Below are 20,480 nucleotides of genomic sequence, written 5' to 3' on the forward strand. Positions count from 1 at the left end.
GTCATCGCAACTCCTCTCAAACCACACAACAGAATTTCACGAAACCTTTTTAGATTATAAGGACATACTATGTAGTTGTGCATATCAATAGGAAATTACGATTCAATTTTTTTTCTAGGAGTTACGCCCCTTTGAACTTATTTACTTTAATGTACTACTGCAATAGTTTGTCATCGCAACTCCTCTCAAACCACACAACAGAATTTCATGAAACCTTTTCAGATAATAAGGACATACTACGTAGATGTGAATATCGACAGGAAATTACAATTCAATTTTTTTTCCAGGAGTTACACCCCTTTGAACTTATTTGCTCAATATACTACTGCAACCTTTTGTCATCGCAACTCCTCTCAAACCACACAACAGAATTTCATGAAACCTTTTCAGTTAATAAGGACATCATTCGTAAATATAGCTCAACATGCAGACTTCTTATACGTTCAGGTATTTCACATCCAATTTTTTATGGAAATATTCTTTATAAAGCACAAAAATGTCAGTATTCACCTCTGAAACTAACAAAACCTTTAAATAGACTTATTAAGAAGGGATATAGTTACGATACTGTTGTCAGGTCATTAAAGATTGCATATTTTGGCGTTAATATTGATTCACTTATAGGGTCTTTGCATCGGCACTAAACACATTTATTTAAAAACCAGTTGTTGGCATGACACGGGTTATGTTCTTCTCATATATGTTATGATGGTATGATACTAAACCCCTAACGGGAAGGATTGTGCCTGATATTCATATGATGAAGACATAATCTTTCAATCAGTTTAATTGAAGTCTGGAGCTGGCATGTCAGTTAACTGCTAGTAGTCTGTTGTTATTTATGTATTATTGTCATTTTGTTTATTTTCTTTGGTTACATCTTCTGACATCAGACTCGGACTTCTCTTGAACTGAATTTTAATGTGCGTATTGTTATGCGTTTACTTTTCTACATTGGCTAGAGGTATAGGGGGAGGGTTGAGATCTCATAAACATGTTTAACCCCGCCGCATTTTTGCGCCTGTCCCAAGTCAGGAGCCTCTAGCCTTTGTTAGTCTTGTATTATTTTTAATTTTAGTTTCTTGTGTACAATTTGGAGTTTAGTATGGCGTTCATTATCACTGAACTAGTATATATATTTGTTTAGGGGCCAGCTGAAGGACGCCTCCGGGTGCGGGAATTTCTCGCTGCATTGAAGACCTGTTGGTGGCCTTCTGCTGTTGTCTGTTCTGTGGTCGGGTTGTTGTCTCTTTGACACATTCCCCATTTCCATTCTCAATTTTACGTAGATGTGCATATCGACAGGAAATTACGATTCAATTTTTTTTCCAGGAGTTACTCCCCTTTGAACTTATTTGCCCAATATACTACTGCAACCTTTTGTCATCGCAACTCCTCTCAAACCACACAACAGAATTTCATGAAACCTTTTCAGATAATAAGGACATACTACGTAGATGTGCATATCGACAGGAAATTTTGATACAATTTTTTTTCCAGGAGTTACGCCCCTTTGAACTTATTTGCTTTAATGTACTACTGCAACAGTTTGTCATCGCAACTCCTCTGAAACCACACAACAGAATTTCATGAAAATTAGATAATAAGGACACTTTATGTAGTTGTGCATATCGACAGGAAATTACGATTCATTTTTTTTTCTTAGTGTTACACCCCTTTGAACTTATTTGCTTCAATGTACTTTTGCAACAGTTTGTCATCACAACTCCTCTGAAACCACACAACAGAATTTCATGAAACTTTGTTGATAATAAGGACATACTATGTAGATTTGCATATTGACAGGAAATTATGATTCAATTTTTTTTTCTTATACAATTTTTTTTTCTTACACTTATTTTATTTCTCCAATGACAATGTGGGGACGTGGGGTATGTGAGCGCGCTCACTAAGGTTCTTTAATTCAAGTTTGCCTCAGTCCATTGATATTAGGTAATTATTTGATATGATGATTGCTGAAAATAAGTTCCCTGGAGGAGAAGTTATTTAGGAGTTAACTTTATTGTATTTTAAGCTTGGACTACATAAAGGGAGGTTTTACTGTCGCAAATTGAGTTAACATTGTAGCGGTGATAGGTAAACGGTTTTACGACAATAAAACTTAGTTTGACATAGGCTTAAAATACAATACAGTTCTCTCTATTCTAATGCAACTTAATCAAAATGTCCAACTTTAATTATTATTTTGGTTTCATTTTGTCATAGATAAAAATATCCGTGAAACTTTCTTCATGTCTTTGGCATCTAATTGGAGCAAGTACACTCCCTGCTTCAAACGTAAACACTTGACTTATTTGGACTTTGGGTACACTTCAGAATGATATAAATATTGACAAAAAGAAGGTTTGTAGGTAAAAAATTTGACTCTTTGGGTTTGTTTGAAGAAATCACATACCAAAGCATTCCAGAATTAAATATAAAGGTTTACCTTAGTTACAGACCAGTACGCTGTGGAATCTACCCCCTCAAGACAAAGGCCAATCAAATTCTTTGTTACAAACAAATTGTATTAGAAATTATGATTGTTTGGGTAAGGTAATACCATATACTCATGGCACATGTTTTCTTTAAATACCCTTGAGGAAAGTTTATTTTATGGTTGGTTGGGTAAGGAGTTACGGCCAGAAATAACCTTTAAATTATAGCCAACAAAAGACACAAATCAATAATAAAATTTAACAAGATTTATTATACAATTTTACAAGAAATGTCAACTTAACTGTTAAAATATATGTATGATCCTTTGTCTTTTCTTTATCAGGAATTCTTCTCTTAACTTTAACGGAATATGTCCAATAAGTTCACAATTTAGTATGATGTAGTTAACGTAAATAAAAGTGTCAATTCAACAACTCTAGAGATCTTCTTAGAATCCAAGTATATTAATGTCTAATCTGTCTAATTTCGGTGTCTGTATATATAGTTGTCACTGAAACTTCTAGATCACTGTAGAAGGGAAACTCCTAGAAAACTATAGAAGGGAAACTCCTAGAAAACTGTAGAAGGGAAACTTCTAGAATATTATAGAAGTTTAAATTACACATCATTGATTATGATCATTCCGGAATTATTATGTTAGTCAAATAGAAAGTTCTAATCGTTCCATCAGTATCTATGATTGTTCCAGTGATTTCTAAACTGCACTATTATAACATTATTTTGTAAACAACTATAACCCAATTATATAAACATTATAAGGCCACACAAAACAAAATAGGCCAAGATAAATAAATATGATAATTACAATATCAAAACAAAGGCTATACCATATACTCATGGCACATGTTTTCTTTAAATACCCTTAAGGAAAGGTTATTTTATGGTTGGTTGGGTAAGGTTATACCATATGTACTCATGGCACATTTTTTTATATATATTCCTTAAAGAAAGGTTATTTTATGGTTGGTTGGGTAAGGTTATACCACATACTCATGGCATAGGTTTTCTTTATATTCCTTAAAGAAATGTTATTTTATGGTTGGTTGGGTAAGGTATACCATGTACTCATGGCACATGTTTTCTCTATATTGCATAAAGAAAGGTTAAGGGTAAGATATTTCTATTTACTCATGGCTAATGTATTCTATAAGTTCTCATGAAGAAAGGTTATTTTATGGATTTTGTTGTGGGTGATGTATTTAAAAAAACTTTTACAGTATTGTTCTTTGTTTCTCTTCAAGATGTAATCGACAAATAACTGCAAATTAAACAATCCTTATAACAAATAATACTACATTTGCTTTCAATGACCACACAAAAACTGTCATTACAATGTGTTTTATATTTTTTAAAGGTGACTTCCTCAACTGTTGCTGGAGAGAGTCTGCGATCTAAAAGCGTTGATGTGACATACCACTCAGACAGAATAAGAAAGGATGTGACAAACTTTGTTGCAAAATTTACCAATATCTCTTGTGTGAGCTTAACTTGGAGTTTGCTGCCCATGGAAAACAAAGTGAAGAATTATATTGTAAAATATGTTGACAGCTGGGGACAAGACCAGATAATTACTAAAGGAGATAAGGATAAATCTTGTCAAGGTATGTATACTGACAGTATGTTGGAAAATCTTGTCAAGGTATGTATACTGACAGTATGTTGGACAAATCTTGTCAAGGTAGGTATACTGACAGTATATTAGACAAATCTTGTCAAGGTAGGTGTACTGACAGTATATTAGACAAATCTTGTCAAGGTAGGTATACTGACAGTATATTAGACAAATCTTTGTCAAGGTAGGTGTGCTGACAGTATATTAGACAAATCTTGTCAAGGTAGGTGTACTGACAGGATGTTAGACAAATCTTGTCAAGGTAGGTATACTGACAGTATGTTGGAAAATCTTGTCAAGGTAGTTATACTAACAGTATGTTAGACAAATGTTGTCAAGGTAGGTGTACTGACAGTATATTAGACAAATCTTGTCAAGGTAGGTGTACTGGCAGTATGTTAGACAAATCTTGTCAAGGTAGGTATACTGACAGTATGTTGGAAAATCTTGTCAAGGTAGGTATACTGAGAATATGTTCGACAAATGTTGTCAAGGTAGTATACTGACAGTATGTTGGACAAATCTTGTCAAAGTAGGTGTACTGGCAGTATGTTAGAGAAATCTTGTCAAGATAGGTGTACTGACAGTATTTTAGACATATCTTGCCAAGGTAGGTGTACTGACAGTATTTAGACATATCTTGTCAAGGTAGGTGTACTGACAGTATGTTAGACAAATCTTGTCAAGGTAGGTGTACTTACATTATTTTAGACATATCTTGTCAAGGTAGGTGTACTGACAGTATATTAGACAAATCTTTGTCAAGGTAGGTGTGCTGACAGTATATTAGACAAATCTTGTCAAGGTAGGTGTACTGACAGGATGTTAGACAAATCTTGTCAAGGTAGGTATACTGACAGTATGTTGGAAAATCTTGTCAAGGTAGTTATACTGACAGTATGTTAGACAAATCTTGTCAAGGTAGGTGTACTGACAGTATATTAGACAAATCTTGTCAAGGTAGGTGTACTGGCAGTATGTTAGACAAATCTTGTCAAGGTAGGTATACTGACAGTATGTTGGAAAATCTTGTCAAGGTAGGTATACTGAGAATATGTTCGACAAATGTTGTCAAGGTAGTATACTGACAGTATGTTGGACAAATCTTGTCAAAGTAGGTGTACTGGCAGTATGTTAGAGAAATCTTGTCAAGATAGGTGTACTGACAGTATTTTAGACATATCTTGCCAAGGTAGGTGTACTGACAGTATTTAGACATATCTTGTCAAGGTAGGTGTACTGACAGTATGTTAGACAAATCTTGTCAAGGTAGGTGTACTTACATTATTTTAGACATATCTTGTCAAGGTAGGTGTACTGACAGTACAATGTATTTTAGACATATCTTGTCAAGGTAGGTGTACTGACTGTATATTAGAGAAATCTTGTCAAGGTAGGTGTACTGACAGTATATTAGACAAATCTTATCAAGGTAGGTATACTGACAGTATATTAGACAAATCTTGTCAAGGTAGGTGTACTGACAGTATATTAGACAAATCTTGTCAAGGTAGGTGTACTGACAGGATGTTAGACAAATCTTGTCAAGGTAGGTATACTGACAGTATGTTGGAAAATCTTGTCAAGGTAGTTATACTAACAGTATGTTAGACAAATGTTGTCAAGGTAGTATACTGACAGGATGTTAGACAAATCTTGTCAAGGTAGGTGTACTGACAGTATGTTAGACAAATCTTGTCAAGGTAGGTGTACTGACATTATTTTAGACATATCTTGTCAAGGTAGGTGTACTGACAGTACAATGTATTTTAGACATATCTTGTCAAGGTAGGTGTACTGACTGTATATTTGACAAATCTTGTCAAGGTAAGTACTGACAGTATATTAGACAAATCTTGTCAAGGTAGGTATACTGACAGTATATTAGACAAATCTTGTCAAGGTAGGTGTACTGACAGGATGATAGACAAATCTTGTCAAGGTAGGTATACTGACAGTATGTTGGAAAATCTTGTCATGGTAGTTATACTAACAGTATGTTAGACAAATGTTGTCAAGGTAGTATACTGATAGTATGTTGGACAAATCTTGTCAAGGTAGGTGTACTGACAGTATATTAGACAAATCTTGTCAAGGTAGGTGTACTGGCAGTATGTGAGACAAATCTTGTCAAGGTAGGTATACTGACAGTATGTTGGAAAATCTTGTCAAGGTAGGTATACTGAGAATATGTTAGACAAATGTTGTCAAGGTAGTATACTGACAGTATGTTGGACAAATCTTGTCAAAGTAGGTGTACTGGCAGTATGTTAGAGAAATCTTGTCAAGATAGGTGTACTGACAGTATTTTAGACATATCTTGCCAAGGTAGGTGTACTGACAGTATTTAGACATATCTTGTCAAGGTAGGTGTACTGACAGTATGTTAGACAAATCTTGTCAAGGTAGGTGTACTGACATTATTTTAGACATATCTTGTCAAGGTAGGTGTACTGACAGTACAATGTATTTTAGACATATCTTGTCAAGGTAGGTGTACTGACTGTATGTTGGACAAGTATTGTCAAGGTAGGTGTACTGACAGTATTTTAGACATATCTTGTCAAGGTAGGTGTACTGACAGTAATTTAGACATATCTTGTCAAGGTAGGTGTACTGACTGTATGTTGGACAAGTCTTGTCAAGGTAGGTATACTGATGATTTTCAAATCAAATAATTACTAAAAAAATTTCCAGTCATATACCAAGTATGAATTAATGAGGTACCAGAAGCATGTAAGACTTTAAAAGAGCTAAAAAAGTAACAATACATCAAAGCTCAGCTAGATAAAATACAACATAGAAAGAAGGCAGTGCTCCCTTAAAAAAACAATACATAACTGCATACTTAGTAGTTATCTTTTAAAAACAACCAACTACAAATTTCTAAAGAACAAAACACCGCAAGGTTCCTAAAATTCTGAAGATAGGTAGAATGTTCAACAGAAATCTAAAATGCAAATCTTGCATGTAAGCAACTTTCTTTAATGAACAGAAAATGTGGACAATGTTTTTAGTCCCCTACCAACGAAGTCGAAGGGGACTTTAGGTTTGCACTCCGTCCGTCTGTCCGTCTGTCCATCCGTCAGTCCAGCAAATCAGCTTTCCACACTTTTTTTCTTCGTTCTTGAAGATATTGATTTGATATTTGGTATATAGTTTTATCATGACAAGTTATAGATCAAGATTGAGTTTTGTTCCGTCTGATGATTTAGTCCAGAGTTATGGACCATAACTCTGGACCATATCTAATGTTAGAGTACTATGTTAAACCAGATTTCTGTACAAAGGGAGATAACTCATTTTTTAAAAGGCATTCTTTGTTAAATTATTTGAAGAATTTTTTGGCAGGTTTGTTTGTTATCTAGTATAAACTAATTTTCTGAATGCTATAGATATAAAAAAAAATTATGATAATAATCTATTTTTATTAATGTATATATTTCAATACATTACATTGTGTAGATAAAAGTTGTTGACATTTTATAGATAAGTTACAAATCTATATTAGTTTGTAACAAATGAAAGAAAAAATATTTGGAACTATTAATTATATTTGATTATAATTTGAAAATAGATATACACTGTATTACATCATATCTAATTTTAGAGAACTATTAATCATATCTAATGTTTTTTTCACTCATATAATCAGTTTTCCACACTTTTTTTAGTCATGCTTGAAGATATTGACATGATATTTACTTTTTGTTTACATCATGACAAGTTATAGAACAAGTTAGCATTTTGTTCCAGTAGAATGAATTTTTACCCGGTAGGGGACTATGTATTGCCATGCAATACTCTCAAAATGCTTGTTGTCATTACATTGTCAGTTTAATTATGTGTAAGTAAGACCAGGTCAGTAAACAGATTAACATTAACATTTACTGCTTGTTTCTCAAATCATTTTGTTATTAGTCCCCTACCGACAAAGTCGAAGGGGACTTTTAGGTTTGCACTCTGTCCGTCTGTCCGTCTGTCCATCTGTCCCTCTGTCCATCCGTCAGTCCGGCAAATCAGCTTTCCACACTTTTTTTCTTCGTTCTTGAAGATATTGATTTGATATTTGGTATATAGTTTTGCCATGACAAGTTATAGATCAAGTTCGAATTTTGTTCCCGGTCTGATGATTTAGTCCAGAGTTATGGACCATAACTCTGGACCATATCTAATGTTAGAGTACTATGTTAAACCAGATTTCTGTACAAAGGGAGATAACTCATTTTTTAAAAGGCATTCTTTGTTAAATTATTTGAAGAATTTTTTGGCAGGTTTGTTTGTTATTTAGTATAAACTAATTTTCTGAATGCTATAGATATAAAAAAAAATTATGATAATAATCTATTTTTATTAATGTATATATTTCAATACATTACATTGTGTAGATAAAAGTTGTTGACATTTTATAGATAAGTTACAAATCTATATTAGTTTGTAACAAATGAAAGAAAAAATATTTGGAACTATTAATTATATTTGATTATAATTTGAAAATAGATATACACTGTATTACATCATATCTAATTTTAGAGAACTATTAATCATATCTAATGTTTTTTTCACTCATATAATCAGTTTTCCACACTTTTTTTAGTCATGCTTGAAGATATTGACATGATATTTACTTTTTGTTTACATCATGACAAGTTATAGAACAAGTTAGCATTTTGTTCCAGTAGAATGAATTTTTACCCGGTAGGGGACTATGTATTGCCATGCAATACTCTCAGAATGCTTGTTGTCATTACATTGTCAGTTTAATTATGTGTAAGTAAGACCAGGTCAGTAAATAGATTAACATTAACATTTACTGCTTGTTTCTCAAATCATTTTGTTATTAGTCCCCTACCGACGAAGTCGAAGGGGACTTTAAGGTTTGCACTCTGTCCGTCTGTCCATCTGTCCCTCTGTCCATCCGTCAGTCCGGCAAATCAGCTTTCCACACTTTTTTTCTTCGTTCTTGAAGATATTGATTTGATATTTGGTATATAGTTTTGCCATGACAAGTTATAGATCAAGTTCGAATTTTGTTCCGGTCTGATGATTTAGTCCAGAGATATGGACCATAACTCTGGACCATATCTAATGTAAGAGAACTATTTTAAACTATATTTCTGTACAAAGGGAGATAATTCATTTTTTAAAAGACATTCTTTGTTAAATTATTTGAAGATTTTTTTGGCAGGATTGTTTGTTATTTAGTATAAACTAATTTTCTGAATACTATATATATATAAAAAAATTATGAAGTGAAATCCTTCAATTAGATAATAATCTATTTTTATTAATGTATATATATTACATTACATTGTGTAGATAAAAATTGTTGACATTTTATAGATAAGTTACAAATCTATATGAGTTTGTGACAAATAAAAGAAAAAATATTTGGAACTATTAATTATATTTGATTATAATTTGAAAATAGATATACACTGTATTACATCATATCTAATTTTAGAGAACTATTAATCATATCTAATGTTAAAGTGTTTTCCACACTTTTTTTTCATCATGCTTGAAGATATTGATTGATAATTGGTATATAGTTTTATCATGACAAGTTATACAGATCAAGTTCGAAATTTTGTTTCGGTCTGATATTTTTGTGCTGAGTTATGGTCCTTGGACTTGAAAAATTCACTCATTTAATCAGTTTTCCACACTGTTTTTAGTCATACTTGAAGATATTGACTTGATATTTTCTTTTTGTTTACACCATGACAAGTTATAGAAAAAATTAGCTTTTTGTTCCAGTATAATGAATTTTTACTCGGTAGGGGACTATGTATTACCATGCAATACTCTCAGAATGCTTGTTGTGAATAGAATGTGTATTTTATGTAATAAAATATAGTTTATCCTAGCCTATTTATCAATATTTCAGTTTGTGATCTATGTCCATCAGAGACCTACATTTTCTACATAAGTGCCAGTAACAATCTTGGTGAAGGACCATCAACAAGTGCAGCATACGTTCCATCTAAAAGTAAGTCAATGTAGTTTACATTCGAACTACTAGTAAGGAATAGTTGTAGGTTGTTAATCATGTACCACCTAGATTGATATTTGAATGAACCAGAAAGTTTTTTTTGGTAGGTAATACAAGAAGAATAATGTTTCATTATTTTCTGATCACCACCCTAATAAAAGCCTTTATCAGTCATCCCACTGTCTCAAACACTCTGCTCAGTTTTTATTATACGACCGCAAAAAAAATTGTGGTCGTATATTGGTATGACGTTGGCGTTGGCGTCGTCGTCGTCGTATGGCGTCGTGGTCCGAAGACACATTGGTTTTCGCACTCTAACTTTAGTTTAAGTGAATGGATCTTTTTGAAATTTGACCATAAGGTTTAATACCACAAAAGGAAGGTTGGGATTGATTTTGGGGGTTATGGTACCAACAGTTAAGGAATTAGGGGCCAAAAATAAGCATTTTCTAGTTTCCAGACAATAACTGTGGAACGGTGTATGGATCTCTCTGAAATTATACTACAAGTTTCCATACCACCAAGGATTTGCTTTGGGGGGTTATGGCTCAAACCGTTTAGGAATTAGGGGCAAAAAGGGGGAAAAACAAGGTTGTCCTGGTTAATGGACAAATACTTTAGTACAAAACATAATTTAAAGCAGTGTAAGGGAGATAAATCAAATACATCATTGAAATTATCTCCCTTACACTGCTTTTAAATTATGTATAAAGTAATGGTTAATGAACAATAAAGATCATTTAAAACAGTGTAAGGGAGGTAATCCAAATACAACGTTTTGGTTACTTCCCTTACACTGCTTTTAAATTATGTTTAAAGAAATGCATATTTATAAAGGAAGACCAGTAAAAATATCTGCAAATGTTGCATCTTTTTTTTTTACAAAAAAATCCATATGAAAGATTTGACACTATATTTTTAATTCTATTATAAAATAGATTAAGTTAGCACTATGGTAAATTTAAATGGGTAATTATGGTTGCCAACTCCATTGGAAATTTGAATTGAGATTATGGCCATATCTTGAGGGAAAGAATTTTTTGGGGGAAAAAAAGGGGGGGGGGGGATAAAAAGAAATTGTGGGGGGTCAATTTTTTCTCATTTCAGATTTCAGAAATTAAAAAGAATTATTCTTCAAATATTATTTTTTTTTCAAATTTCAAATATTGAAAAATTTCAAGAAGTAATCTTTAATTGCACAGTATGGCGCATTAGATTTGTAAAATCTTTGATCACATTTATTTATTTGTTATGCCGAATCTAACAGTGTATTTAGATTTTTAATTTTGGGTCCAGTTTTCAAATTGGTCTACATTAAGGTCCAAAGGGTCCAAAATTCAACTTTGTTTGATTTTAGCAAAAATTGAATATATGAGGTTCTTTGATATGCTGAATCTAAACGTGTATTTAGATTTTTGATTTTTGGCCCAGTTTTCAAGTTGGTCCAAATTGGGGTCCAAAATTAAACTTTGTTTGATTTCAACAAAAATTGAATATATGAGGTTCTTTGATATGCTGAATCTAACCATGTATTTAGAATTTTTATTTGTGGACCCCGTTATCAAATTGGTTCATATTGAGGTCAAAAGGGTCCAAAATTTAACTTTGTTTGATTTCATCTAAAATTGAATTATTGGGGTTCTTTGATATTCCAAATCTAACCGTGTATTTAGATTTTTAATTTTGGGTCCTGTTTTTTAAATTGGTCTACATTAAGGTCCAAAGGGTCCAAAATTAAACTAAGTTTGATTTTAACAAAAATTGAATTCTTGGGGTTCTTTGATATGCTGAATCTAAACATGTGTTTAGATTTTTGATTATGGGCCCAGTTTTCAAGTTGGTCCAAGATAGGGTCCAGTATTTAAACTTTGTTTGATTTCAACAAAAATTGAATATATGGGGTTCTTTGATATGCTGAATCTAAACATGTATTTAGATTTTTGATTATGGGCCCAGTTTTCAAGTTGGTCCAAATTGGGGTCCAAAATTAAACTTTGTTTGATTTCAACAAAAATTGAATATATGAGGTTCTTTGATATGCTGAATCTAACCATGTATTTAGATTTTTTATTTGTGGGCCCCGCTATCAAATTGGTTCATATTGAGGTCAAAAGGGTCCAAAATTAAACTTTGTGTGATTTCATCAAAAATTGAATTATTGGGGTTCTTTGATATGCTGAATCTAAACATGTGTTTAGATTTTTGATTATGGGCCCAGTTTTCAAGTTGGTCCAAGTTGGGGTCCAAAATTAAACTTTTTTTGATTTCAACAAAAATTGAATATATGGGGTTCTTTGATATGCTGAATCTAACCATGAATTTAGATTTTTTATTTGTGGGCCCCGCTATCAAATTGGTTCATATTGAGGTCAAAAGGGTCCAAAATTAAACTTTGTTTGATTTCATCAAAAATTGAATTATTGGGGTTCTTTGATATTCCAAATCTAACCGTGTATTTAGATTTTTAATTTTAAGTCCCGTTTTTTAAATTGGTCTACATTAAGGTCCAAAGGGTCCAAAATTAAACTTAGTTTGATTTTAGAAAAAATTGAATTCTTGGGGTTCTTTGATATGCTGAATCTAAGCATGTGTTTAGATTTTTGATTATGGGCCCAGTTTTCAAGTTTGTCCAAGTTGGGGTCCAAAATTAAACTTTGTTTGATTTTAACAAAAATTGAATATATGGGGTTCTTTGATATGCTGAATCTAACCATGTATTTTGATTTTGGACATTGGACCATAATAGGTAAATTAAAAAAATTCAAGTTCTTAGACCACATTCTTTCTGTGTCAGAAACCTATGCTGTGTCAAATATTTAATAACAATCCAAATTCAAAGCTGTATCAAGCTTGAATGTTGTGTCCATACTTGCCCCAACTGTTCAGGGTTCGACCTCTGCGGTCGTATCAAGCTGCGCCCCAGCGAAGCATTTTATTCAAATTGCATATCACTGCTTTGTGACGTCAAATACATTGACCTGGCCTTAATAACTTTGACCCGGACATATCACTGACGTCATAATGAATGAACCAATGTTGAAAAGTTTGACCTGAACTTATCAAGTCATCTTCCAGTTTGCTGGTGAAACAAAGAAAAACACTTGTTTCTATCATGCAAAATACGCAAACAAACTCGATAAATTGATTATCTGGTTGTCTGCATTTTTATATTGTGAAATATCAGTTGCTCAACACAATATGAAGCCTTTTTGAACTTGTTTGCTGTGCTCACTCGACAAAAAGCTTCATATTGTGACTCACTGCTGATATACAATATTAATATGCAGACAGCCTGACAATCGATCGGTACGACATTTAACATGATAATAATAGAAAGGTATATTTAGTTGCTGTGGGGGTTAAGCTTTTAATTGGATCGTTGAAGACCTTCCAGCAATTTTCAAGATGAAGAGAAGCAATAGCAGTTCCTTTGATGTTTTTATTAGTGTTTTATAAGATTTTATATTTTTGTTCTTCCATCTGACATCCTATCTTTTCATATTTTGGTATAGAACACTAATGTACCATAGATCAGTAATGATAACAGCCTGCTCAAGTCAATACTGTGGTTTCCTTTAATGTTTTCATGGGTACCAATTTTCGTGGATTAAAGAAAAATTATATTTTCCTTGATACTTGATTTCATGGTTTTGCCAAAGTTTGCATACAATTCTATGAGATATTTGTACTTCGTTGAACATTTATATTTGTGGTTCATCTATACCCACGAAATCCATGTTATTTGGTACTCAACAATAAAGAATTCACACTATTAAACATGATTGATTTAAACGGAATGATAAACAGTGAGCCAGTTGAAAACAAATGTCACTCTCGATTAAGTCATGTTGCAAAACAATAACTAAATATTCCTTTATGTACCACAGTATCAACTCCTTAATAAAACATTAGATTTATGATTTCACATTAAGTTTGAGATAATCATTGTCTGGATTTTTTTATATGAATGCAAAAATTTTTGAGGACATATATTGGTATTCCTCGTCGTCGTCCGAAGATTTTGGTTTCCGGACAATGACTTTAGTAAATGTACATAGAAATCTATGAAATTTAAACACAAGGTTTATAACCACAAAAGGACGGTTGAGATTGCTTTTGGGTGTTATAGTTCTAACAGTTTAGGAATAAGGGGCCTTAAAGGGGCCCAAATAAGCATTTTTCTAGTTTCCAGACAATAACTTGTGTAACGGTATATGGATCTCTCTGAAATTATACCACAACTTCAAGTTTCCATACCACAAAGGGATGGTTAGGATTTGCTTTAGGAATTAGGGGCAAAAAAGGAGGAAAAACAAGGGTTTCCTGGTTAATGGATAATTTAAAAGCAGTGTAAGGGAGGTAATCCAAACACAGTTAAAGTACAATGTTGTGTGTATTTTGATTTACCTCCCTTACACTTTTTCAAATTATGTATAAAGAAATGTTGTACTGTCTTGAGGTGATTAGCTGTCAATTTATTTTTAGATAATAGAAGTAACTATTAAAGGAATATTAATTTTAGCCATGATTATGTATGTCATTTTCTATTTTAAGACTTTTATGATGTATTTAAATTGGTAATTATGGTTGCAAACAGGGATGGGGTAATCGTAATCTGTAATCGTAATCGATTGTAATTGATTACATTTTTTCCAGTAATCGACATTAATCTGTAATCGAAGACATTTTCGATTACATGTAATCGTAATTTAATCGATTACAGCAAAAATCATGATGTAATCATCGATTACTTTCGATTACATTTCAATTACTTTAGTAAAATAGTTTGATGAAATATAACCTATTTTAAATGAAAACATGTATGTATTCATCACTTTGAAGTACTGATATGACTGAAGAGTTTATCAACTGCCTTTATATTTCTATCTATTGTCTCAAGCTGCATTATGATCAACCAGATCCCCTACCATAATTTACTTTATATCTAGCTTTTGAAACAAATGGATTTATGTGCTTGTCAATAAGTCAACACCTTTTATATTAAAATAAGAAAATAGATTTAAAATAAGAAATGTGTCTTAAGTTAAGTTCTGTACTTCCTTAAAGTAGTAATAAAATTGAGAATGGAAATGTAAGCTTATTTGTATTATATTTTCTAAAAGCATAATTTTCAATAAGATTTAAGCCTAGAATAGATAAACAGTTGATTTCTTATAATGTTATGATATACATGTATACAAAAAATAAGAAAGTACACAAAATCCTTTTAACAATGAAACAATGCCTATGCATTGAAATTCTTTTCAGAAAAAGATACATGTATCCCTCGTTGACACTATAAATATATACTGTTTATAATTTTATTAAAGAATAAAAAAATCTTAACAAACTTCTTGTCTTTACTAATCAGATGATCACTTCTAATCACTATATAAGACACATACTTTGTTTTAATTTCAATTACTGTTTGTCTAATTAAGATTACATTATTTTGCCCCAGGTTATAAATTGTACTCCATTGGCAGTTTTATAACCTATAATTAAGGTGGTTATCCAACTAAAGGATTAAATCATGTCTGTCATTATAATTATAAATTTTGATCTTTAAAATTAGCTGAACTAGTTAATAATTCTACTTTTTTTATATGTTCTTCAGAGAAAACTTCCAACATTGTAAATAACTATGCCAAAATATACCTGCTTTTAATGAATAAAAACAAAAAAGCTAACTTAAGTCAGTACGAAAGCAAAATTATTGAAAAAACCTTAAACATACATATAAGTGATTGATGGAATGCGATGTTATCTCTAATTCATGTTGAAAGTCAAAATTTCAAGATTTTTTTTAATAATTCTGGTCCTCAGTAAGAGATTCCATCTAGATAACAACTGTCAACTTATAATTTGGAAACAATGCTTTAAACGCTGTTTTTTTGGTAAAGTTCTAAATTTCCACTAGACAAACGTTGATCAAAATAATTGTGTTTAACTTACTTTATTTTTTTTTAAAATTTTGAAGCATGTAATTGACAGTAATCGAAAAGTAATGTAATTACTTTTGATAAAGTAATCGATTGCAATCGATTACATACAAAAATCTGAGTAATTGATTATTAATCGATTGCACAAAATACCTTCATGTAATCGATTATTAATCGATTACATTTGTCAGCAATCGTGCCCATCCCTGGTTGCAAACTCCATTGGAAATTTGAATAGAGGTTTTGACCATATCTTGAGGGAAAGAATTTTTGTTTTGGAAAGGGGGAGGGGGGGTGTCAATATGCAATGCAACAGCATAGTGTTTTGCACAAAAGCAAAAAAAAAGGGGGGTACATTTTTTTTTTTGGGGGGGGGAGGGGTCAATTTGAACAGCATAGTGTATTGCACAAAAGCTAAAAATTGAATATAAATTCAAATCATATAACCAATTCTAAGTTCTATGACTACAGTTATTCTGTGTCTGAAACCTATTATGTGTCAAATGTTTAATTACAATCCAAATTCAGACCTGTATCAAGCACGAATATTGTGCCCAAACTGTTCAGGGTTGGACCTCTGCGGTCGTATTCAGCTGCGCTCAGTGAAGCATTTTATTGTATATTGATGTGATTCTGTTATATTCATTGCAGACAAACTATCATTTAGAACTTTTTATTTTTAATTTTCAGGAACATTTTCTTACCTGCCCACATGGAATGAAGCAATTTTCCAGTCATTGGATAATGGTGTTTATCAAATAAAATGGAACCCACCAAACCTTGCTGCTGATAAAAACATAAAACTGGTAAGTTAGTGGTTATGAACACTAAGTTGAGCTGAATGAAAATTTCTGTAACTTTGAAAGGAGAAAAATTGAAGGAGAACAAACTGAATATGTGAATGCTGACATTAATTTGTCAACAGAAACCCATGGAGGCGTAGATGGCATTAAGTTTGACCCTTGTCCGTATGAACGTCCGTCCGCAATCCGTACGTCAATATGTCCCAAAATTAGTTTTCATTCTCTAATTAAAGTTTGCCTCAACCCAATGTTATGAAACTTATACACAATGCATGGCAAGAAAAGTTCTGATTTTTATTTTACAGACCTATACACTTTTCTATGACTACAATCCACAAGATATGGAAGGAAACAACTATGCTACAAAGGCTTTAAATAAAACTGTTGCTGGGCAGGCTTATACTGTTGTACAAAATCTACGGGCATGTGAATCTTATTCATTTCTAGTGGCTGTTTCCAAACCAGGACGTTGTCCACCATCCAGACAACAAAAAGCAATGCAGACAGGAGAAGGTACAGTAAAAAAATTCTTTTCCTAGATAGCTGAATTAGTTTATATCAATGCTATTCAGAAGTATCTCAATGTTTTCAATGCCAATTGAAAAAAGGCTAGCATTTTACATTGATTATTGATAACAGTGATTTTATTTTAAACTTATAGTAAAACCTCCATATTACACACTTTAAACATAAATTTAATCATGATAAGTAAAGCAGGCGAGACATTTCAGCGTGTGTTCTCTTGTTTAAATTTCAGTCTTTGAGAATTTCTGGCTGATAAGATCAGCAGACTTTGACCTCATTTTCTTTGTTATTTATTCACATTATTTTGTTATGCAAAGGTCAGTTTCTAAGTTTAATTTTAAACTTGGGTGGTAGAATTATTGTGAGGTTTACTTTCTGTCTATCAGGATTCACTTTATTGTTATGATTTGTTTCAGGGTCTTCTGACCTTGACCTCATTTTTATGGCCATTCATTCCCATTGAGTTAATTTATTACATCTGATTTGAAAATACTTAGTTAGTTAGACCTACTATTCTTTTATATAATTACAATGTTATTCACTTTACAAGGTTGCTTTCATCATATTAATTAATAACATTTTCATACGTCATTCATGTATATGCAATAGCTATGTAGTACTGTGAATTCAGAAATTATTGGGAGAACTTATTATTGCTATTTTGACATGACCAACCAAAAGTTGAGATTAATTATTGTAATTTAAGGAAAATCTGCATACAGATATATGTATCAGATATCAAAATGCGAGATTTTATTATTGCGATACTCACTCAGTCATTTTATTTGCACTAATAAAAACCTCGCAATTATTTTTTTCGAATTTACAGTATTTGAATTTTTTTTTCTCTCAGATGATACTGCACAACCAGAGAATATAGAACCTGTATTTGACAAGAAAAATCCAACATCATTACAAATATCCTGGAATGCTGGATGCTATGACCCTGGTGCGCCATTGGTAAGTATTGATGGATGTGATTGACTAAATATGATTTGTACATAAAAATTTTCACAAGTTAAGTTAACAAAAAATAAAAAAAAAAACACAATGCTGCCGGTACTGCATAATCTTTCTGGACAGCTGAGTTCAATAACTGGTTTATAAAGGGTTCAGCTTGCTGAATTTGTTTACTTATGTATCTGTGTGTGAGATTTTTTTCATAAAATCATCAATAATGCAGTTCTCTTACAGTATATAATTTTATGATGAACTGTAACAACTTCAGATGTATCTTAAAGGAAATTTAATACAATGATCAGTTTAGGGCAGTTACATGTACTTAAAAGATATTTTATTGTCAAAACAAGTAAAATTACAAAGGATAAAACTCGAGTTATGTCAGTTTGTTTAAAGTAATAGGTCAACTATATGTATTTCTCTCCACCATACGGCCTTCAACAATGAGAAAAATACATTACCATGTTCATTTGATGTGGGTAACCTCATCTTGGCTGGATGCTATGGCTCATTTATATTATCTCCATAGATAAGACATAATATATCTATTGCATCTTACATAATTGTGAGTCAGTTGTAAGTTTGATAGATATTTTTTTGCTTTGACTTTTCTTATAGACTTTTAACATGACTTTTAACAATTTAGGATTTTCAGTCTTGTACATTTCAATGACCCTATATTTCAGGGTTATATTGTAAACTTGACAGAAGTCAAAACAGGAAAAAGTAGTATCAAGCAGACAATTCCCACTAAAGACAGTACAGTGTATTACAACTTCACAACTGGTCTCAAGAGAGGAGCGACTTATACTTTGACTATAAAGAATGATTTGTCCAAAGCACGCTGGTCAGAACCACTTAGTATAACAGTGTGTAAGTAATATTCATAGACAATTGCACTCTAGTGACAACTCAATACAAAAGTAAGTAAGATATGTTCATAGAAAATAACACACTGGTCAGAGTTCAAATCAACAATGGAATGCAGGTCTGACTCACTGAATTTCACTTTGTAGAAGTATCTATAAACATTACATAGAACTGGTGATCTTGTCTTTGACTTCAATTCTGTGGGTAAGTGACCTTAAAATCTGTGTTAAGTTATATTAGCAGTATTAGCTGTATTGGTTCTATTTACAATGTATTTTTAACATGTGCTTACATGTTTGTAAGGTGTGATTGATCAGGATCTTATTTCCACCAGTCTGAGATTCCTGATATGGGAATTGGAATTATTGAAAGGTGTGTCTGTGTGTTAGTGATTTATTTTATGGTTATCTACACTGATTTCAGGCCTTTCAGTCATAACACTAAACTCTTAACTTGGAGTACAAAATATCTGCCCGAAACACCAAATCCAGTATTTGATTGATAATTGGTTAACAATGTTTTCTTGGGATAACAATTTGCTCCATAACCAGCAATGTGTTATTTATATAGTGTTGTTCATATTGAATCACATTCATTGTTTAATTTCTAGTGCCTTATGGAGCACCTGAGGAATTTAAGGAAATACTGGAGGAAGATGACAAGATTAAACTCTTCTGGAATCCTCCAAGTCAAGCAGTAGGACATGTTCAGGTTTGTATGAGTTATGTGGGAAATATATACCTGAATTATATGCATGTTTTAGATATTTAGAGAAAGAGAAAATTTAAGGTAGTACATAACACTACAGGGTGATAACTCTGTAAAAATCAGCTGAACGTTTTAATCACGTTCTATTGTTAAGCTTCTCAATGATCAAAATTAGTGTTTGTCAAACTGCTATATATCCAATGAAGCTTTTCGGATAAAGTTTGTGGTTCAAGTTTTTTGAAATTTTTATATTTTTGTCAAAATTTTATGAAAATTTAACGAGCCAAATTAATTTTAGTCATGGTGTTTGGTACCACCTTAAAGATACCAGATCAAGTCTGACATTAAATTGATGAATCTTACAGATTAGTTCATACCTGATAAACCAAATGTGCTATTACTAAGCCAGCAGGTTATAGTTTATTGTCTTTCAGTTTTATGAATAAAAGATGATGTGGAGCATATGTTAATTAGATTGAAATCTAACAACACAAATAAACAAAAGACATCTATAGGACAACATATACTCTGAAAAAGTAGACAGGCTTCTAAACAATATTTTAAGCTCAATCATCCTGAGTATGTATTTTTTTTATTATTATTAG

At 32.0% G+C, this 20,480-nt stretch overlaps 1 protein-coding gene across 2 annotated transcripts in view; it reads left to right on the forward strand.

The window, feature by feature from the left end:
* LOC127700662 (sortilin-related receptor-like) overlaps positions 1–20,480 on the forward strand; it is a 104,616-nt gene that overhangs the window by 69,875 nt on the left and 14,261 nt on the right. For both annotated transcript variants that reach the window (XM_052204228.1, XM_052204229.1), the window contains 7 exons: positions 3,815–4,061; positions 9,963–10,064; positions 16,700–16,815; positions 17,118–17,325; positions 18,191–18,297; positions 18,984–19,170; positions 19,778–19,878. In XM_052204228.1, coding sequence (XP_052060188.1) covers positions 3,815–4,061; positions 9,963–10,064; positions 16,700–16,815; positions 17,118–17,325; positions 18,191–18,297; positions 18,984–19,170; positions 19,778–19,878 — 1,068 coding nt within the window. The remainder of the gene's footprint in view (positions 1–3,814; positions 4,062–9,962; positions 10,065–16,699; positions 16,816–17,117; positions 17,326–18,190; positions 18,298–18,983; positions 19,171–19,777; positions 19,879–20,480) is intronic.

Source organism: Mytilus californianus, unplaced genomic scaffold (genome assembly GCF_021869535.1).
Source record: "Mytilus californianus isolate M0D057914Y unplaced genomic scaffold, xbMytCali1.0.p SCAF_5, whole genome shotgun sequence".
Classification (NCBI taxonomy): Eukaryota; Metazoa; Mollusca; class Bivalvia; order Mytilida; family Mytilidae; genus Mytilus; species Mytilus californianus.